The sequence below is a fragment of the Carcharhinus amblyrhynchos genome, chromosome 2, assembly GCF_965287045.1.
Source record: "Carcharhinus amblyrhynchos chromosome 2, sCarAmb.v2.hapA, whole genome shotgun sequence".
Taxonomy (NCBI): domain Eukaryota; kingdom Metazoa; phylum Chordata; class Chondrichthyes; order Carcharhiniformes; family Carcharhinidae; genus Carcharhinus; species Carcharhinus amblyrhynchos.
In genome coordinates this window covers 83,299,069-83,320,631 of record NC_137325.1, presented here as the reverse complement: position 1 = coordinate 83,320,631, position 21,563 = coordinate 83,299,069, and the positions used below count along the sequence as shown (strand labels likewise).

The 21,563-nt window shown below is 42.4% G+C and overlaps 1 protein-coding gene across 1 annotated transcript in view; it reads left to right on the top strand.

The window, feature by feature from the left end:
* Positions 1–6,214: 6,214 nt before the first annotated feature.
* Positions 6,215–21,563, top strand: part of LOC145355792 (uncharacterized) — a 47,126-nt gene continuing 31,777 nt past the window's right edge. Inside the window, exons 1-6 of the mRNA XM_080208176.1 lie at positions 6,215–6,324; positions 9,394–12,576; positions 13,055–13,280; positions 18,303–18,433; positions 19,346–19,505; positions 20,906–21,045. Of these exons, the coding sequence (XP_080064302.1) occupies positions 6,237–6,324; positions 9,394–12,576; positions 13,055–13,280; positions 18,303–18,433; positions 19,346–19,505; positions 20,906–21,045 (3,928 nt within the window). The 5' untranslated portion in view covers positions 6,215–6,236. The remainder of the gene's footprint in view (positions 6,325–9,393; positions 12,577–13,054; positions 13,281–18,302; positions 18,434–19,345; positions 19,506–20,905; positions 21,046–21,563) is intronic.

Sequence of the window (21,563 nt, the reverse complement as noted above, 5' to 3'; positions counted from 1 at the left end):
ATAAATGATGAAATAATAGAAAAAGATATTCTTTATATAAAAATATGTACATACAGTAAAAAGCAGAGTATGAGGAAAATCACGGTGGATTAACTAGTTAGATGATAAAAATATTGGGTTCTCAAAGGACCATGTTACTGCTGTGTTTTGGAGAGTTCAAACCTATGGATATAGTGTGTTGGGTTAATCTATAAGCGGTCAGTACAGATAAAGAGTTAGAAGTTTATTTATTAGTATCACAAGTCGGTATATATTAACACTGCAATGAAGTTACTGTGAAAATGCCCTAGTCACCATGCTCCGGATATACTGAGGGAGAATTTAGCATGGCCGATGCACCTAACCAGCACGTCTTTTGGACTGTGGGAGGAAAGCAGAGCACCTGGACGAAACCCACTCCGCACAGACAGTGACCCAAATCGAACCTAGGTCCATGACACTGTGAGGCAGCAGTGCTAACCATTGTGCCATCATGCCGCCGAAGGGCTGAGAGATTCATGATTGTACATTGACCATAACTCAGATCCTGCGCCTTCGATAGAAGAAGTGTTAAAATAGAATTGAAGAAGTCTCAAAAAGTCAGAAAGGAAGTATACAGAGTCTAATCAATTTTGCAGTTATAAATTTTCAGAAACTTTCTGATAATTCCTGTTGCCAACATTTTTTTTTGGAATGTTCATTGGTTTCTTAGTTGAAAATATGACTTTTCACTGGGCTGAAAAAGATATTTGCGAACTTAGAACATTTGCTTTCATTGATGAAGGGTTATAGATGTAAGAACATAAGAAATAGGAGCAGGAGTAGGCCATCCAGCCCTTCGAGCCTGCCCCGCCATTCAATAAGATCATGGCTGATCTGTCGTGTCTCAGTTCCACATTCCCGCCCTCTCCCCATAACCCTTAATCCCCTCGCTTATCAAAAGCCCATCAACCCGCGTCTTAAAAATATTTAGCGAGGCAGCCTCCACCACTTCAACGGGCAGAGTAAATGATGTGAAGCCTCCTGGTTGGTGCTTACCTACTGAATCATCAGGTATTACTGAAAGCCTGTCTGATGAGTTTGCCTCCTGGTCTTTCAGCAGAAGTCTGTGACCTTGCAGTGTCTTCCTCATGTCTATATTTCTCTGTCCCAGGGGATTCAGCTCCTGTCTCATTTTTCTTCTCAAGAATCTCAATTCCCAAGCCTCTCTGAAGATTGGAATCCATGAAGCAAACCTCACCTGTTTCTGAAGCAATGCTCAGAAGATATGGAAGGAGCCAAATCAAACCCATCTAACCAACTGACTTCTTCCTTCAGCATTACCTGGGCTTATTCTGTTTTAGTTTGAGTGCAGCCATGGGTTGCATTCACACATTGCATCTGTTTGTGACATATTGGTTCAGGTTGATTTAGAGGCTCATGAGAAAAAATCTATTGCTCTAAATCTTTGCAGGAAGCCAGCAATCTGAGGAAAAAAAAACTAATAGCCCATGTGTTTTAACCCTACACCAAAACTAATGAACCACACTAACCAGGCAGATGCCAATGATCCAATATAGTATGTGGATGACACATAATCACTGTAATTTAGAAGAGTGAGAGGGGATCTCATAGAAACTTATAAAATTCTAACATTATCAACAGCTGCCATCCAAAATAATGGAGACAAGTACTATATTGTTGAGATCAGAAGACTGTAAATGCCCAATCAAAACATGAGGTGTTCATTCTTGAGCTTACATTGAGGTTTATTGAAGCAGTGTAAGAGGCCAATGACACAGAGGTCAGAGTGGGAGAGGATTAGAGAATTAAAATGATAGGCTATTGGAGGCTTGAGGTCACACTTGTGGACTAATCCATAGGATGACTCAGTCTATATTTGATTTCCCCAGTGTAGAGGACACCACATCGTGAACATTCAATTGAATTGAAAAAAGTACAAATAAATTGTTTCACTTGAAACTTGGGACCCTGGAAGTTGGAATGCAGGAGGTAACTCAATTGCAACTCTTTTGCTTGTGGACACTTGTCTGAGAGCAACAGAAACCCTATTTCAGTTCTTCTCGCCCCCCCCTCCCCCCTCTACCCTTTCAGGGCAACTACCACAGTCCCCAGGTAGTCCCATCTCTACCTTGTTCTACTATTCACACAGTCTGATCACCTAATAGACACTTTTAGCACCTTTTTCAGCCTTCTTCATTCTCATTTACTTTCCCTTTGTCCAATTCCAGCCACCCCACACTCTCATAGTATAAACCTCTGCTGATTTTCTTTGCTCTTAGCTCCAATGAAGGGTCATCTAGACTTTAAACATTGGCCCTATTCTCTCTACACAGATGCTGTCAGACCTGCTGAGATTTTGCAGCCTTTTCTGTTTTTGCTTCAGAAACCTTGTCATGATTCTGGAAGAGGGGTAAGGGATGAAAAATGCAGGAAATGGAGTGGACAGAGTTGAGGACTCTGAGTGGAAGGGAATCCCAGGTTGAGGAAAAAAGAAGACATATTGAAATGCCTATATGGGAGGCAACATTGTTAGAAAAGATGTTCCAGAACTCCCACCCACCTGACGAAGGGACAGCCTGTTCCGACAGCTTGCAGTATTTGCTACAAACAAACTTGTTGGACTTTAAGCTGGTGTGTGGGATTTCTTTCTGTTTTACCCCAGCCCAACGTCGGCATCTCCACATCATCCCCTGGCAACAGGCAGTGCTTAGGTGGTGGGGACAGGACCTAATGGGGTGATCGGTAGGGGCAGAGGATCCCGCTGCCACTCTGCATTCCCGATCAATGAAAGAGGGAGGGAGTCCTGTGATCAGAGTTAGCCATTGGGTGGGTGTGGGGGGGCTCTGGCTTGCTGGGGGGACCAGTGCTGGGGGGAGGGGGGTGGTCAGGACTGCTATGGGTATGGGATTAGGAGATTGGGACTGTAAGGGGGGGGGTGCTGTGTGGAGGGGTAGGTTTGGGGTGATTGAGGCAGCTGGGGTGGTGGGCAGGGTCAGGGCTGGACACATCCAGGAGGCCAGCGTTCGGGAGGTGGGGGTCACATGACCAGCAATGGGGAGGTGCTGTGCTGGCTAGCAACGAGTTGGCCAGCAATTGGGAGGCTGACAGTGCGGGCTACTGAGCGTATGCTGATCTCTGTGCTGACAGATCAGCACATGCGCAGTGGCCTGCTCAGCTCTATGCTGTCAGCCTCTCCTGCAGGAAAAGACCCTGCCCACTGATTTTTGGGATGATTCATGGTGGGGATCTCTGTGATGCATAGAATGTGAGAGATCCATTTTGAAAATCCAGCTGAAAAAAACAGCGGGATTTAGTCCAGTTTTTATGCAAATTCGGCACTTAGAATTTTTTTGGGAGAATTCCACCATGGTTTTCTAGCCATGGTGAAAGGAAATGGACAGGAACAGGAAAGTTGAAATAGTTGAAGTGATGGAGGGCGTCAAAAAGATTTGTGGATGAAGCTGGGAAGAGACTGTCAGCTTCATTGAATTGTTAAATGCTAACTTGCTTTCTTGGAGCAAGTTGAGTGCTCATTTTTTGCCCTGCCTTGGATCTGCTTGCTGATGCACTTGGTATTTTTTGTTCATTTAATCCTCCACTCAAACACAATCCCAACCATGTTAAAATTCTCCCATTTTAATCCTGTGCTTCACGCCCACTTTGATCTTCCTGTCCAGGGCCTCTTGCACTGTTCCAATGAAGTTCAATATAAGATTGAGAAACAGCACTTTCAACTGTTGGATTCAACATTGAGTTCAACAAATTCGGATGATATCTTCTGTCCCTATTTTGTCAGAGAGCAGTTGTTGGCAAAGATTCTGATAGTCCCAATTGCACTATTTGCTTCTTTATTTTTCCCATTAATATTTTCTTCTCATTTTACCATCATTCCTTTAGACATTTAATCTCTTTTGCCTTCTGCCCTAAGACATTTGTTTTGTTCTTTCTTCCCTTCCCCTTTTTTGGTATTTACTTAAAACCTGTAACTCCTATTTTTCCAGTTTTGGTTCAGAAGTTATCAACCTGAGACCTTAATTCTGCTCCTTTCTCCACAGATGCAGCCTGACCTGAATATTTCCAACACCTTCTGTTTTTATTTGTGAGTCTAAATAGGATGGAGGAGCAAAGGAATCTAGGATATAGATTCACAAAGCATTAAGAGTCGTGGCAAAGATCAACAAGGCCAAAAAAAGGCAAATCAATGGAATTCAATGTGAGGAATTGAACTGAAAAGAAAATACATTATAAATAAAATATAGTCACTAATAAATCCAATGAGGAATTCAAAACAGCTTCTTTACCCTGAGTGATTAAAATGTGGAACTCATTACCACTAGGAGAAGTTTGGGCAAATTGCACAAATACATTTCAGGGGAAGCTAGCTAAGTATATGACGGAGAAAGAAATGGGAAAAATATGCTGCTGGAACTAGATAAAGGAGGGTGGGTGGAGATACTTGGAAACATCAAAACTGATATGGCCAGTTGGGCTGAATGCCAGGGGTCTCTGTTTTAAGTCTTTTGTAACTCTATGTAATCCCTTCTGTTGACATTCAGGAGCAATGCACTTCAGCCTGGGGCACGAGTTGGGCTCTCAGCTAACAGGCGATAGCCCGTAAGATGTAGGAGCTGACGTTGGCCCATTGAGTCTGCTCTGCTATTCAATGAGATCATGACTGATCTGATATGATAATTGCCAACTCCACTTTCCTGCCTTATCCCCATAACCCCGATTCCCTTACTGCTTAAAAATTAAAAGTAAGTTGAATGACCGAGCAGAAACTGATTTCCCAAGAAATGGTCTACTGGCCAGGAAAATAGGTGATGTATCAATTTATGAGCCATGGTAAGCACTGTCATGGTTCTTGGGAAGGTTTCCAAATCTCCCTTTTCCGGAGCTGCTTCTGTACATCTCCAGAATATTTTCAAATAAGATTGTTTGGCCTATAGCCTGAGTAACTGGGTATCTGTAGGAGAGCTCTGGGTCTCTTGTGCTGATGATGTATGAGTGAGCCTTCTTTTTTTTCTGTTATTCTTCCTCCCCTTCCTGCAACATAAAGAGAGGAATTCCCATTGAGAAAGTTCTGACAAATACTGTATGGAAATTTCCCAAAAAAACCTAGTCTGAGGAGAGATTACCTAAATAAATGGAGGGCCTTCAAAAATACCATGCAAAGAGACCCCAAAACTCAAAATGGATAACTTTCCAACACCACAATAAAACATGGACTATTTTAAATTTGGTATACACTTTTGCCAGCTGCCACTCTAAGAGGCCCTTAACATCTTACATCAATAATTACTAAGGTGTAAATGATGGCATTTAGGAAAAATTATACCATTCAGCTCTAACCTTTTAATTTGAAAGATTGGGTCTGGCTTCCTTTCATCTTCACTTCTGCCAGAATCCATAGAGGAATTTAAACACGGCAGAAGCCACTGAATCTGGGCTACATCCCAACAATTGCCCCAGTAACTGCTGGGTGCAAGGCCATTGAACATTGAGGGTACTTTAGCAATGACACAGTCTACCATCTCCTTTGAAAAATTGCTTCAGGACCTTTGATGAGGTTTTTTAAAATGAGTTATCAATCCGTGAAACAAAGCCAATTAAGCAGAACACACAGAGGAAATGGGAATGGATTTTGTTGTTGGGACCTTGCTTCATTTTTAGATTAGGGTTGGAGGGGATTGCCTCCAAGGTTAGAGTTTACAGGAAACTGCAGCAGGAACAATGTCCATAGTTCATTTGTCACTTTTATTCTAGACAAACCAATACAATACTGAAGGAATATTTTCAACTTCTTCTGCTTTTAAAAAAAAGTCTTAATTATTGTGGCCGGGATAGTTTACTATCCCCTACTCTCCTTGGATTCATGTTTGATTTTATGCAGCGAGTGAGTGTCAGTTCAAGTTGAGGGCTGTTTCCTGCTCTCAGAATACAGCCCATTAACTCCCGAGTTCATATCAGGATGATGATCCTGTATTTGGCGGGGGGGGGGGGGGTGTCTGCCTCTTCCTTCCTTCCTTCAGTTCAGCACTGCTGTGAATGAGTGGAGTCCGAACTGTCGGAGATTGTTTCTCTGGACATTGACCCTTGTACACAATAATTGTTCAGGTCAGTACTATTTCAGGAGTCTATCTTTGCCTCTTCACATTTCTTAAAAAAAAATCTGTTCAAGATACAGACAGTAAAAAGGAATGATCTCTGATGTTGTGGCCGGTCACTAACTCAACTGCTCTCCTCCACTAGAAATGTTACTCTTCCTGGCTGTGTGGGTGCTGCCGTTCCTCACTTGCTGCGTTTCCCCCCTGGAGCTGAACTGTGCTTTCTACCTCAGCAGTAAGTAGCTTCACTCCAAACTCGTTTTCGGGATACGCCACGGTTTCTCAGATGGAAAATATTTTTTATTTATCCATTCTTCCCTCAATGTGTGTCGTCACATTAGTGCCTAAGTAGTTGTTACAATTATAGCCACGAATTAATTCTAAAAGAATGCAAGTACGACTTGAATTTCGTATAAGAAAAACAGTAAAACTTGAAAATGAAGGATACTAGTAAACTGGTCCACTCCACTTTAAAGTAGAACTCCAGTATTACTGATTCTTACCGGAACTTGACAATTCTAAACTTTTTTTCCCTTCTGGCGTTCGAGTATGTAATGAGTGAGGAGACCTGTGTTACATGAAAAAATAATCTCCTGGGAAAAGGAAAACTAATTTCCTGTAAAGGAAAGAGATACTCTGTGAAATCTCACATTGCTTTGATATTCAGTGAGGTCATTTTGGCCTCACTCCTAATAAAAGTGTTGAAATATGTAAAATACATTTTAAAAAATTAGGACAGCATGGTGGCACAGTAGTTAGCACTGCTACCTCATTGTGCCAGGGACCTGGCTTCAATTCCAGCCTCCGGTCACTGTCTGTGTGGAGTTGCACATTCTCCCTGTGTTCACTTGGGTTTCCTCCGGGTGCTCCCGTTTCCACCCACAATCCAATGATGTGCAGGTTAGGTTAATTGGCCATGCTAAATTGACCCTAGTGTCAGGGTATTAGCAGGGTAAATTGCGGGGTTGTGGGAATGGGGCCTGGGTGGGATTATGATCTGTACAGACTCAATGGGCTGAATGACCTCCTTCTGTAATGTGGGGATTCTATGATTCGAACACCATAACCAGGTGCATAACTAAAAATGGCAGCCTGAGAATTATAGATGCCATTGCTTTCTGATAGATATAACTGCTTTGTTTGGGCTATTTAGAACAGTTGGCAGAGTGACACAGCCAGGCTAGCAGCTAACACTGGGCCTGGGCCTGGGCCTGAGACTATTGCTAATCAGATTTGTTGAATTGTCTATGTCGGAGCTCATTGCCAGCTCAGGACAGAGGGTCACCCTGGGTCGGGAGATTGGGGTCAGGTTGCGGGGGCAGGTTGGGTTGGTCAAGGGAGGTGGAATCTAACTGGATTGGGTGGTTAGGTCAGGGTGAGGGTCAGGAATCCAGGGGAGATAAGGGGTGGAGGTGGGGAATATTGTGGGGGGGAGGGGGTTCTTTTTTTTTGGAGGGACCAGGAATCCCCTATGGGGTGAGGAATGTGGGGAGAGTCCCGTGCGAGAATCGGTATTTAAAATAACAACACTGAAGTTAGAAGTAGTTTTATTTCTTTTTCAGAGTAACCATTAGCGTAATATTAGCTGAACCATCTGAAGTTCTGATTGCTTTTTCGGATGTTTCCCAGATTAGTGCAATTGTCCAGAGGATGTTAGTGCTTCTGGACAATTATAATGTAAATGCTTACCTGAAACTTCTGAAAGGCATTCCCCAGCAAATCTTTGGGGTACGACCCAAAATCCATCACTGAGGAGACAGGAAGTGACAGGCGTATTTGGAAAGCAAAGATTAAATAGATATTATGTATTGTGTTATGTTGACCTTTAATTTTATTTTGTGATTTTTTTACTTGAATGTTTGCCTTTCAGTATTGTAGCTGTTGCTATGTAATTCAAAAGTTCCAACATGCCTTCATAAAAATAAAAGCGTTTGGTGTCTGCAGAACAGCTCGCATTAAAGTTAAAATTATAACTGCATTGCGCTTCTTTAGTCTATAATGGAATAGTAATTTCCTCAATTCTATTGTATAATTAAAATTGGACAGAAACGAATGTAAATAGATGTTACTTAGTAAAAGATTTGTGTATTTTTAGGGCATTGGAGATCTCAGCGATTACAACTAAATTAAAGAAAACAAAAGACATAATACATTCTTTGATGCTAAACAAATCTTTCCTCGACAATGCCTCACCTAAGAATTGTTATATTGCCATCTATGACAATCAAAGTTTAGCATTTAGTCTCATCAGTTTATCAAATTATTAATTAACAAGTAATTTATTAACCAATGCATTATTATTTTCTTACCTATATATGGTTCAAAAGTCAGAATTTATTGAGCCCTTTGGGGATGGAGGTGGGGATGCTGGGAAAGTGGCCATGAAAGATGTTGAGGATGAGGTGTGGCTGCCCAACAACTTACTGCCACTATGCCGTATTGCCAGCGGTGAACAATGCTTACCCCTCTTTGAGGCATGCATAGCTTCTAGCTTTCTGATGGGTCTAGAGGTTCTTGGGACAGGTTGCTATCCTTAATTGGATGGTCGGTCCAGCAGTGGCTTCTTAATTGGTTGCCATTGGCAGAGTGGCTCTCTGTGTCCCATTATGGGACCAAAGTGGAGTTGCTTCCTGCTTTCATCCTCAGCGATAGACTTCTGCCTTTCAGGAAAATCCAGTCCTTTGAGTGAACTTACCTAATGTGAAATAGATTTCTTACTCAGGTTGATGTGGTAAAAGTATGACAAGAATCCCCAGGTCTCATCTGAATAAAATATACCCTGACATCCCATGAGGTATTAATGCACTCATTCTATTTTTGAAAAGCAAAGGCAGAACTGTGGGGAATTAAATACTAAAAAATATTACCATTGAGTAATATAAATTGAACACTTTGTGTTTAACACTGTCATCTCACACATTGGAACAAGATTGTCATGAACTGCTTTACAACTGTGCAACTCATGAGTTTTAAGCTGTTGCGTATCCTGGGATAAATACAAGAACAAGAATCCTATGTGTCTTTTACATCAATATGACTCTGTAAGAAGAACAGTATTTTTAATTGTGTCTATTATTTAAAGATGTGTATTTATTATACATCATTTGACTTTCTCCTTGGTTTTCTCATTGCTACTGTTGAAACCCAGTTATGTGTGTAATAAGACAATCAGGATCTTGACAAGACTTAACTGTAAAACACAATCATGAAAATCTTGTGACAATAAATGCCCCCTCGAGATGTGCCAAACTGGAACGTTTTCTCAGCCTTAATATTTTTAAACCAGATGCTTTCTTTTCTGTAGGGCGCCTAAGTGGTGTTTTCCATTATGATCAACGGATTCGATATTCACTTACTTTCCCTGCTGCTAAACTGGCTTGTGAGCAGGACTTTGGAGCTGCGGTGGCAACCAGGGAACAACTTTACACCGCCTACCTTGCTGGGCTGGAGGGATGCAGAGCAGGTTGGACTTCTTCCAGAGAAGTAGCTTATCCCAGGATACACAGAAACTGGAACTGTGGCCAAAACAGAGTCGGCATTATATCATATGGAGTCAAGAAGAACCTACTGGAAAAATGGGATGTGTATTGTTATAAGCTTGATGACAACTGTTCTGCTTATAATAAATCACTACAATTGGAAGACAAAACTTCTAACAGCAAATCAATCAATCTGTTAGCGGGAACAAGAATGCCTTCTTCTTGGAAGAATGTTTCCAAGAAACAAGAAATTGCTGAAGCAGATCTGACCCAGATCCAAAACAAAACTTCATTCCCAAATGCAGTAATATCCAGCTATCACAGCAAAAATACTAAAGATCTACATGACTCTGAAACTTCAATTTCAGCTTATGCCACCTTTGTAGAAAATTCAACTGTCTCCTCCATCAACAGTTCAGAAAAATACAATGTTAACGAATTAGTGGAAGTGTTTTTGACTGAGAACAATAATAAAAGTTCAAATAGTAAGTATCCATTACAAGCAGAAGGAAGAGATACAATTATTGCAGCTTCTCGATCAGATGTACATTGGTCCAAAATTGAAATAATAAATAACCTGAGCAATGACAAAAAAGTGACAAGCAATTCAACCATGATTCCCTCTGAAGTAACAGCAGAGATGTTACAGATTTGGGATGCAACTGTTGATGATCCTCTCAAAACTTCTGAAAGAGAAAATGATTCAAGGCATAAAGACTTCTTAAATGTTTCATTTAAAAACGAAAACAGCTCTGATAGAGGAGGTATTCCTTTTATGAATACATTGTATCAGCATGAAGTGACAACTGTCAGACATCAACTCCCTAATCATACTCACCCGAGTAAAGTTAATATGACAGAGACATATCTAGGAAGTCCAGACCTTTCAAACAAATTTCAAAACTATAATCTTTCAGACTTAACAAATGCATTTTTACTCACAGATAAGAAGAATAAGTTCATATTTGAAGGCAAGTATGATAATTTGAATGAATTGACATCCACAGAATTTACCAAACCAATATTAAAACATTCGTCATCAGTTTATGAAGATCAGCAAGTAGTAGATAATCTCTCATTGGTGACCCTTGAATCTGCTAATTATGCTGCCAACTCTGCGATAACAAGTCAAACTGTGCAGCCAAACATGCATTTGGTGACAGGAAAACAAAAATCTCCGGTTCAACTACCATCAGTTATAAGAGGCTCAATAGAAGCTGATGAACAGTTAAGAAAGCCAGAGACAAATACATTTGAAACTGAGACAACTTCATCTGTTGTTAGCACTGTATCATCAGGGCTACCTTTAGAGATTAACATCAATGGCACAAAGGATCCACATCGTCAATCTGTCACAAAACCCAATGGGAACCTTTTGAACACATTAGGCCAGTTCTCTTTACCAAACTCGAACAATCTGGAATGGAAGAATAAGCATGTTGATGCAATTAACAATACACATTCATTGTCAAACCTGGAGAAGTCTATTACAGAAATTAGCAAAATTGACCAATCAGGTTTTACTATTCAAATGGAGGGATATTATACTGATGGGGAATCAGGTCAACTAGATACACTTAGTTTCAAAGAGAACAAGATTTTGGAAAAGGCTTTTCTGACAGCCAGTACGCACCTGCCATCTTCACAAAGTATAGTGTCAAGATCAGACAATACGGCATTGGCAGAGATAACCACTGTCAAGAATAATTTTCACCCTAAGACACTTACAGTAGAGGACATTGCACATCCTACAGAAAAGAAGCAGGACCATCATCTGGATTTAACCAGAAGAGATGAAACAACAATCTCAGGAACAAAAAGAAACTATGAGGCATTGCTGAACCATCTGCAGATATCTGGTACAAGTCTTCCACAAAATGTAGATAAAACAATACCATTAGCTACATCGAGCTTGGATGTAACAACTTTTCCAGGGACATCTGTGGCAGGTACAAATGTAGAACTTGTAACATTCAAAGCACAAAGCTTTTCACAAGCAGCAAAGCCCAGCCTGGACCAACTATGGCAAGTAAATATAAAATCAAACATGATTTTAAATAATAATGAAGAGAAATCATTTGGATCCAGAGTGAACGATGGGATTAAGCTACATGCACCTGTTACTCATAATCCAGAATCACAAGCAACAGTGAGTACTGAAAACAATGCATATGTAAATGGAATCAGTGAAACAAATACACTTCAACCAATTGCACACAGTATAGGTAACACATTTGAACCTGTGCTAATAGTAAATAGTTCTGTCCTGTCCAGAATCATCACGTCTGAATTTCAGCAATCCAGTGAAAGTATGGAATCTATCATATTCACTGGAGAAATTCAACCAACCATTTCCAGTGGAGATGCAAGACAAACACAAAAGAATTTGGTCCCTCAAAGAAAAAACCTAACCAAAGATAGTCTGTTTCAGACACTAATACCCTCCCCCGCTGAGGTACAACAGTCTATTACCTCTAAAGCAGAAAATAAAGCACCTGTAAATGTAACAACCACTAAGAATTATGTACTCATGAACAGAAAAGATGGCAAAGTTCAGCCTTCAATAAACAGAGTTACAAGCACAGTTCAGGAAATTACAACTGTTGCCAACATCTTCGAGCCATCATCTGGACTTAGTGAGACAAGTATAGTGCACCAAAACCCTGCTGAAGCTGTCAGTGAAGCCATTTCACACACATCCACTGGGACAGATAGAGATCAGGTGGTAAAAGGCACAGAAGAGGCTCTGTTACCAAAAGAGGAAACTCGTCAAAATGTGACAAATTTTACAGATATGGAGATCTTTTCCTCATTGGGTATAAAAGATGTTGCTAACATCACAGACATTGCCACTGAGTTTTTATCCTCAGCTGCCTCATCTATAAGCTCTGTTTCTGTGCAAACACCTGCAGCATATGGACATTTCCTATCTACATTAGCCACTCCTGTTGTCACCATGCCAAAATTAGACAATGTATATCCATCTACTTCCTCATTTGTAACTTCAGGTAAGCGAAGGTTTTTTTTAACAACAATTGTATTACTTTCAATTGTAAAAAAGTACTGATGAAGCAATCAGATTCTGCAACACATTTACAACTGATCCTGCAGGGTTACAAATTATTCTAATAGGCAACTTCCTACCTATAATATCCAGATTGCTACCAGAAATATTGCTTATTCTTTCCCTTTTGCACTGGACCTATTGACAAACCCTGTCAAAATATAATAAGTCATAAAGACGATACTCGTGAAGCAAAGTTCTGTATCACAAAAGTTTGAATGAGATAGGGCAGGACAACTCTGGTATTCTGTTATTTGGCATGGTATTAAAGCTGTCATTGTTAAGTGATAATTACTTCCAGCATAACAGTTATTGTTTTGAATGTTATGGATTACTGTTAAATAATTCATAATATGCAATGTGATGGATTGTACCCAGTAAGCAAACTGCAAATCTCCTCGTGCACTGTGCTTCATTATAAGATTCTTGTGGCGGAGTAATGAGGCAGAGCAAAGGAAGATTTCAGACACCACGCTATCCACAATCCTACCCGAGTAATATGAACTGCACCTGGGAGATTGAAGCTCCTCCTGGATATCTCATCCATTTGGATTTTATATCCTTGTTTATCGAAGAACACAGAACATGCAAATATGATTACGTGGTTGTTTATGACGGCAAAGGACCCGGCAAAGTAGAAATGGGCAGGTAACCATTGATAATTACTAATTCTAAACAAGGAAAGCTGTAGGACACCACAGGGGTGTCCTAAAAACAAATAATTAAGACATGTAAGAAGATAATTAATTTCTGTAAAATAAATGCTTGTTATAGGAGTCTTATTGTGTCCTGCATAATTACAACGTGTATAGGGAGTAATTGTTTTTCGTGAATTTTTTATTAACTTGTTAAAAACTTCTACTGTATTGAACAATTTTATGAAGCTTAATAGTTCTCAAGCAAAATCATCCACAGCTGTAGTTACAATAATCTTTTGTGCAGCTTTTGGTTATGATGCTTGTGATTAGCAGCGATGCGAACTCTAAATGCCAGTGCAGTGAGATATGGAGTCAAAATCAATCATTTTGTTATGATATTATCAAGTGGCCACACGGTGAAGCCTTCCATTGTTTGCTGGAGCAGACGAGTGAAGGAGCAGAGAGAGAGCTAAGATTTTACCTGTTAAAAACCTGTTTAAAATAAGTTTAAAGCACTTTGTTCTTTGTAGAACTGTTTAAAGCTTTTATTTATTGTATTTACTGCTTTAAGAATTCTGAGGGAGTGGTTAGCAGGCAGTTGTGGGCCATCAGCTTTAAATCAGCGCCAGGTTTAAAAGGAGGCCTGGTGTAGACAGCGGGCAGCGTCGGAGCGGGCAGCGGAGTGAGAGGGAAGCAGAGTGAGCTATTAGGGCTTAATATCAAAAAGGGCTGGAAGGAAAAAAGGCCAGGTGAGTTCGTTTGAAAAACAAGGAAAAAAAAAAAATTTTTTTTCAAAACTACTACAGTGAATAATGGAGGGGCATGTGATGTGTGGTTTCTGTATGATGTGGGAACTGGTGGACTCCAGGGTCCATCCCAGTGACCATGTCTGCAGTAAGTGCAGGTTGCTGGAGGAACTCCAGCTCAAGGTGGATGAGCTGGCCTCTGAGCTACAGACACTGAGGCTCATCAGGGGGAGAGAGGGTGCCATTGTCAATGGGGTGCAAGAGACATCCACCCCCCCTAGACTGGCTAACTCTAAGGGTCAGGAACAAGAGGGGGCTGCTGGGAGGAGGAAGGGGGGTGAGGAGCGGAGGAAGGGGGGTGAGGAGCGGAGGAAGGAGAGTGGGGAGAGGAGGAAGGAGGGTGGGGAGCGGAGGCCTCAGCCTCTTAATCTGCATAACAGGTTTGAGGTTCTTGCTTCCAGTCTGGAAGAGGACGAGGCAGGTGAGGTTGGTGAGCAAACTGCACACAGTACAGTGATGCAGCAGGACGTAGGCAAAGAGAAGGGGAAAAGGAACGTAGTAGTGATGGGGATAGTGGGGTGAAGGGTATTGACACTGTCCTTTGTCGCAATGACAAAGTGCACAGAAGGGTGTGTTGTCTGCCTGGTGCTCGGGTCCAGGATGTCGCAGCTGGGCTGCAGAGGAACCTGGAGTGGGAGGGTGAGAATCCGGTCGTTGTGGTACATGTGGGTGCCAGCGACCTAAGCAAAATGTGGACTGAGGATCTGGGGAGGGAGTATGAAAAGCTGGGAATGGAATTAAAAAGTAGAACCGAAAAGGTGGTCATCTCTGGGCTACTGCCTGAACCGAGTGCAGATGGGCATAAGGTTGACAGGATTAAGGAAGTGAATGGGTGGCTCAGGGATTGGTGTGGGAGGAATGGGTTTGAATTTATGGGGCATTGGCACCAGTATTGGGGTAGGTGGGACCTGTTCGGGCGGGATGGGGTTGGTCTGAACCGTGCTGGGACCAGAGTGCTGGCGAATCGAGTAAAGAGGACTGTAGACAGGGCTTTAAACTAATTGGGGCGGGGAGGGTGCGAGGGTAGGTGACATTACGAGGTCTAAAGTTAAGGATAGGGTACAGGTAAGGGAAGAGGCCGAGGATGTCCCAGTAATAGAGGGAGTAGGGGGCGTGAGTATGGTTGGTGGCGTTACGGCAAATAGGGTCCAGGTGAAGGCTGGGATGAAAGCGCTTTATCTGAATGCACGAAGCATTCAGAATAAAGTGGATGAGCTGGTGGCGCAGATGAACACAAATGGATACGATCTGGTGGCCATTACAGAGACGTGGCTGCAAGGTGACAGGGACTGGGAGATGAATGTACAGGGCTATCAAGTGTTTAGGAAGGATAGGTGGGAGGGAAAAGGGGGGGGGGGCGTAGCTCTGCTGATTAAGGATAGCATCAAGGTGGTAGCAAGGGATGATATTGGTGCCAAGGAGCAGAAGGTGGAATCGTTGTGGGTGGAGATTAGGAACAGCAAAGGGAGGAAGACTCTGGTGGGTGTCGTCTATAGGCCCCCGAATAATGATCTGGAGGTGGGGCGGGCCATTAACGCGCAAATAAGTGCGGCGTGCAGGAATGGGACGGCCGTAGTTATGGGGGATTTCAATCTGCATATTGATTGGTCGACCCATGTTGGACGCGGTGGGCTCGAGGAGGAGTTCTTGGAATGCTGCCGGGATAGTTTCCTGGAACAGTGCGTGTTGGAGCCGACGAGGGAGAGAGCTATCTTGGATCTCGTGCTTTCTAATGAGGCGGGTAGAATTAGGGACCTTGCGGTGAAGGATCCTCTTGGGGAGAGTGATCATTGTATGGTGGAGTTTCTGGTGCAGATGGAGGAGGAGAAAGTGGGTTCCCGGACACGCGTACTTTGTTTGAATAGAGGGGAGTACGGTAGGATGAGAGAAGAATTGGCGAATGTTGACTGGGGGAGCGCGTTGGAGGGAGGGTCTGCTGAGGAGCGGTGGAGGATCTTTAAGGAGATCTTTCTTGGTGCTCAGCGGAAATTTATTCCGATGGTCAAAAAGGACCGTAGGAGGAGAGGTAATAAGCCGTGGATAACGAAGGAGGTGAAGGAAAGTGTTAAATTAAAAGCGGAGGAATTTAGAGTAGCTAAGAGTAGTGGGCGAGAAGAGGATTGGGAGAGGTTTAAATGCCAACAAAGATTGACAAAGAAGTTGATAAAGAAGGGTAGGAGAAACTATGAAGCTGGGCTAGCGCTTAATATAAAAAAGGATAGCAAGAGTTTTTATAAATATATAAAAAGGAAGAGGCTGGCTAGGGTGAACGTTGGTCCTTTAGAGGATGAGAAAGGGGACCTAGTGTTAGGGGATGGGGATATGGCTAAGGTATTGAATAACTTTTTTGTTTCTGTCTTCACGGAGGAGGACGTGAATAATTTGCCGGGTGTTAGTGATGGAAAGGTGGTAGGACTGGAGGGTGTTAATGACATTACTGTTACTAGAGAGGCGGTGCTCGACAGACTGGAGGGGGGGGGCGGGGGGGCTGATTGTGGACAAGTCGCCAGGACCGGATGGAATGCATCCGAGGGTTCTGAAAGAAATGGCAGAGGTGATAGTGGATGCCTTGGTGGTTATTTTCCAGACGTCGCTGGATTCCGGGGAAGTGCCGGAAGATCGGAAAACGGCTAATGTTACGCCGTTGTTTAAGAAGGGTGCCAGGCAAAAGGCGGGGAATTATAGGCCAGTTAGTTTAACGGCTGTGGCAGGTAAAATGTTAGAATCCGTCATTAAGGAGGAAATTGCGAGGCATCTTGAAGGGAATTGCTTGATAGAGCAGACGCAGCACGGTTTCATTAAAGGGAAGTCGTGTCTGACAAATTTACTGGAGTTCTATGAGGATGTGTCTAGGGTGGTGGATAGATGAGAGCCGGTGGATGTGGTCTTTCTGGATTTTCAGAAGGCGTTTGACAAAGTACCTCAAGAGGTTATTGCAGAAGGTCGAGGGACATGGAGTTGGGGGTAGGGTGTTAGCGTGGATAGAGGATTGGTTGTCAAATAGGAGGCAGAGAGTGGGGGTCTACGGGTGCTATTCGGATTGGCGGATGGTGACTAGTGGAGTGCCCCAGGGGTCGGTGCTGGGGCCTCAGCTTTTTACCATTTATATAGATGATCTGGAGGAGGGAACCGAGTGTAGGGTGTTGAAATTTGCTGATGACACCAAGATTGGGGGAACGGCAAATTGTGCGGAGGGTGTGGAGAGTCTGCAGAAGGATCTAAATAGGCTGGGCGAATGGGCCAGGAAATGGCAAATGGAATTTAATGTTGGCAAGTGTGAGGTGGTCCACTTTGGTAGGAATAATGGTAGGAAGGACTATTACTTACGTGGCGAAAAACTGCAGCAGGCGATGGTGCACAGGGACCTCGGGGTCCTTGTGCATGAGTCGCAAAAACCCAGCTTGCAGGTGCAGCAGGTGGTCAGGAAGGCGAATGGGATGCTGGCCTTCATAGCGAGGGGGATTGAATATGAAAGTAGGGAGGTCTTGCTGCAGCTGTATAGGGCATTGGTGAGGCCGCAGCTGGAGTACTGTGTGCAGTTTTGGGCGCCGCACCTGCGCAAAGATATTTTGGCCTTGGAGGGAGTGCAGAGGAGGTTTACTAGGCTGATGCCGGAGTTGAGGGGGTTGAGCTATGAGGAGAGGCTGAATAAACTAGGCTTGTACTCGTTGGAGTTTAGAAGAATGAGGGGAGATCTCATTGAGACGTATGAGATGATGAATGAGATGGATAGGATAGAGGTGGAGAGACTCTTCCCGCTCAAAAAAGACAGTAGGACTAGGGGGCACAGCCTCAAGATAAAGGGGGGGCGGTTTAGAACGGAGTTGAGGAAGAACTTCTTCACTCAAAGGGTGGTGAATCTCTGGAATTCTCTGCCCGTTGAAGTGGTGGAGGCTGCCTCGCTAAATATTTTTAAGACGCGGGTTGATGGGTTTTTGATAAGAGAGGGGATTAAGGGTTATGGGGAGAGGGCGGGAATGTGGAACTGAGCCACGACAGATCAGCCATGATCTTATTGAATGGCGGGGCAGGCTCGAAGGGCTAGACGGCCTACTCCTGCTCCTATTTCTTATGTTCTTATGTTCTTATTTTGACATTGTGGGATGAAGGTTAAAAAGTAAACTTTACAAACTGTGTTACAACTTTTATTAAGCACCACTGTTTACTTCTGGTAAGATATGGTGAATTTAAAATTCTGCTTTTCCTGTTTAATCTGACTGACTCAGATTCTGTGGATCTGAAGTGCCCCCGCAGCTCCAGGGTTCTTCCAACACAATGAGCATCACAATGATATCAGACTCCTCAATGGAACTAGAGGGATTTTCTGCTCAGTTTAGCACTTTTCAAATCCCAGCAGGTAAATGTTATTTTCGTGGACTTCACAAATTGTTCTGTTTGTTTTTTGCTGAAATACAAATGATAACAATTGGAGTTAATCTTTTTTATTCAAGATTTAGAATCTGGAATTTAGCAATCTCCAGGGGGGAGATGGGGGTGTGGTGAATATCTCACTGGATTAGGTATCCAGAAACCCAGGTTAGTGTTCACAAAAACATTGGGTCAAATACAACCATAGCAGCTGGTGGAATTTAAATTCAGTTAGTGGATCTGGAAGTTAAAGCCAGACACACAAAACTGTCATTGGTTGTCATAACCCTGCTAGTTCAGTACTTCCCCTGTAGGAAGGAAATCTACCTTCCTTACTTGGCCAGGCCTACATGTGACTTTTGGCCCACAGCAATGTGGTTAACTCCGAATTGGCCAAGTAAACCACTCAGTTCAAGAACAATTTGGGATGGGCAACTAAAAACTGGCCTTGCCAGCGATTCCCGCATCTCATGAAAGAATAATGAAAATAAACCTGAAGCTGCAGACATGGTGGTTGGCACTCCTGTCACACAGTTCCAGGACTCAGGTTCAATTCCAACCTTGAGTGGCTGTGTGGAGTTTGCACATTCTCTCTGCGTCTGTGTAGGTTTCCTCCAGGTGCTCCAATTTCCTTCCACAGTCCAAAGGTGTTCAGATTAGATAGATTGGCCAAGCTAAATTGATCCTTAGTGTTCAAAGATGTGTAGGCTGGGTGAATTAGCCATGGGAAATGTGTGGGGTTACAGGGATAGGGCAGGGGACAGGGCCTGAATAAGATACTCTGCCAGAGAATTGGTGAGGCTTCATGGGCCAAATGGCCTCTTCTGCACTGTATGAATTCTAAGATTTTATGATTCTTGAACATTCTCATTTTCCTGCTCTCTATTTCTGATCCCTGTAGGTCATATCCATCTGATTGGAGGAGAGAATAAATATAATGGTGTAGTAGAAATTGTGTCCAATGGACAATGGGAAGGAATATGTGCTAAACAGTGGAGCAATAGAGATGCCATGGTGGTGTGTCATCAACTTGGCTTCAATGGACCAGCACTCGCCACAAGGTAAATAAAACGTATGAGCTGAGTGTTGTACATGAAAGGATCTTTTTCATTGTTGACATATACAGAAATAATACTGCAGACCTTGTAGTGTAATTTTTGGGAGATGCTAGCTCAGAATTAGTTGCCTCACTAATGCATTGGAACCAATAGACCCCTCTCATTCTCAGAGCTGTTATCTCAGAAATAAGAGGGCTGACATGAGATATATTAAAACAGATTTTTTTTGGTTTTCAAAACCTGAGCGGAACATTATTCATTATTGTTGTGCCTATTTATCAGGTATGAAACATACACAAAGATTCTCAAATTAGCAGGACAGAGGCTTGGAAGACTTCTGAAGAAGAGTCATATTGGATTCAAGCCATTCACTTTGTTTCTCTCTCCACAGGTGCTGTCAGGCATGCTGTTGCACTTTTGGTTTTAATTTCAGATCTTCAGATTCTGCAGTATTTTCCTTTAAATATCCTGTGAAGTCCATTAAGAATTCTGTCTGTTTCAATTAGGTCACCTCTCATTCTTCTAAACTCAAGGGAACATAGGCTACTCAATCTTTCTTCATAGATTCCCTTATCCCAGGATCCAGTTTCATACCCTCCAAGACAACTTTATCCTTCCCTAGGTAAGAAGGCCAAGAGTGTGCATAGTACTTAAGCTGTATTTCCAATCCCTTTGTAACAAAGGCTGTCATTTACTTAAAATTGGGTAAAAACAAATTTTGCGGATACTGGAATCTGAAACCAAAAGAGAAGCTGGAAAATCTCAGCAGGTCTGGCAGCATCTGTAAGAAGAAAAAAGAGCTGACGTTGAGTCCAGATGATCCTTTGTCAAAGCAGTTTACTTAAATAATTACTTGCTGTGTCTGCATATTAACTTTCTATGGGTTTGAATACAAGAACATGCAAATCCCTCTGATCATCAATTTCCTGGTATTCCGCTGCCTAAAAAGTACCAATATTTTAAATTTATATTTTTCCTACCAAGGTGGATAACTTCACACTTCTGCACCTTATATTTTATCTGTTGTGTTCTTGCCTGATCACTTAACCTTCTAGTTAATTTACAGACCCTCTGCATCCTTCTCAGAGCTTATTTTCCCATCTAACTTTGTATCATCAGCAAACTTGGGTATCTGCCACTCGATCCCATCATCTATGTCATTGAGAAAGTTTGCAAAAAGCTGAGTTCTAAGAACTGTTCCTTGCTGCACCTGACTAGTTATTGCCTGACAATCAGGAAAATGACACATTGATTCCTGCTCCATGTCTTCTGTCTGTCAACCATTCCTCAGGCCATGCTCAATCGTAGCTTCAATCACATGAGCTCTAATTTTGTGTAACAAAGCAGTTTGTGGTGGACAGTTGATGGGACTGGGATTAAATTGTGCCTTCTCTTTTTCTCAGGGTCAGTGTGAGTCAGCAAGATAAGCCAGAAGCAATTCCTTACATTAAATGCAAGGGAGATGAGATAACACTGCAGGACTGTGATATCAGAAGGACTGGTAAATGTACAACCAAAGAACGTGCTGCAGTGATCTGTCAGGGTGAGCCATTCTGTCCAGCTGCACTCATACCATACTGGCAACGTCTGAGGTTTGACACTCTGGTCTCCTTATTGGGATAGAGGATAGACTTATAAAAATGGGTTTACAAACAGCCGTTATCTACTGTACTATGATGTACAAATAGAATATACAAATGTTTAGATTAATCATTGTGTGACACAGAAACCAAATTTTTAAAAGTAAAATTTACATACTTTTCCCATATCTGTTATCTTATTCAGTGAGTCAGTGCACGAATGCAAGCTGCATTTCCCAATAGTCTATCCATGTTTACCATAATGAAAGTCTGTAGGTACGTTTGAACATGATGTGAGCTAAAATGTGTGCAGGGTGAGCAACCTACACATATCCTGGATCATGTAACAAATGTACTATGGGATAACACTCTTACACTCTCTGAATTGATGAAGAAAGTGACAGACAATATTTTTCTATCTAAACTGCTAATTCCCCTTAAGCGGCTAATAAATGTTTACAGAAAGAATAAATCAGTAGAT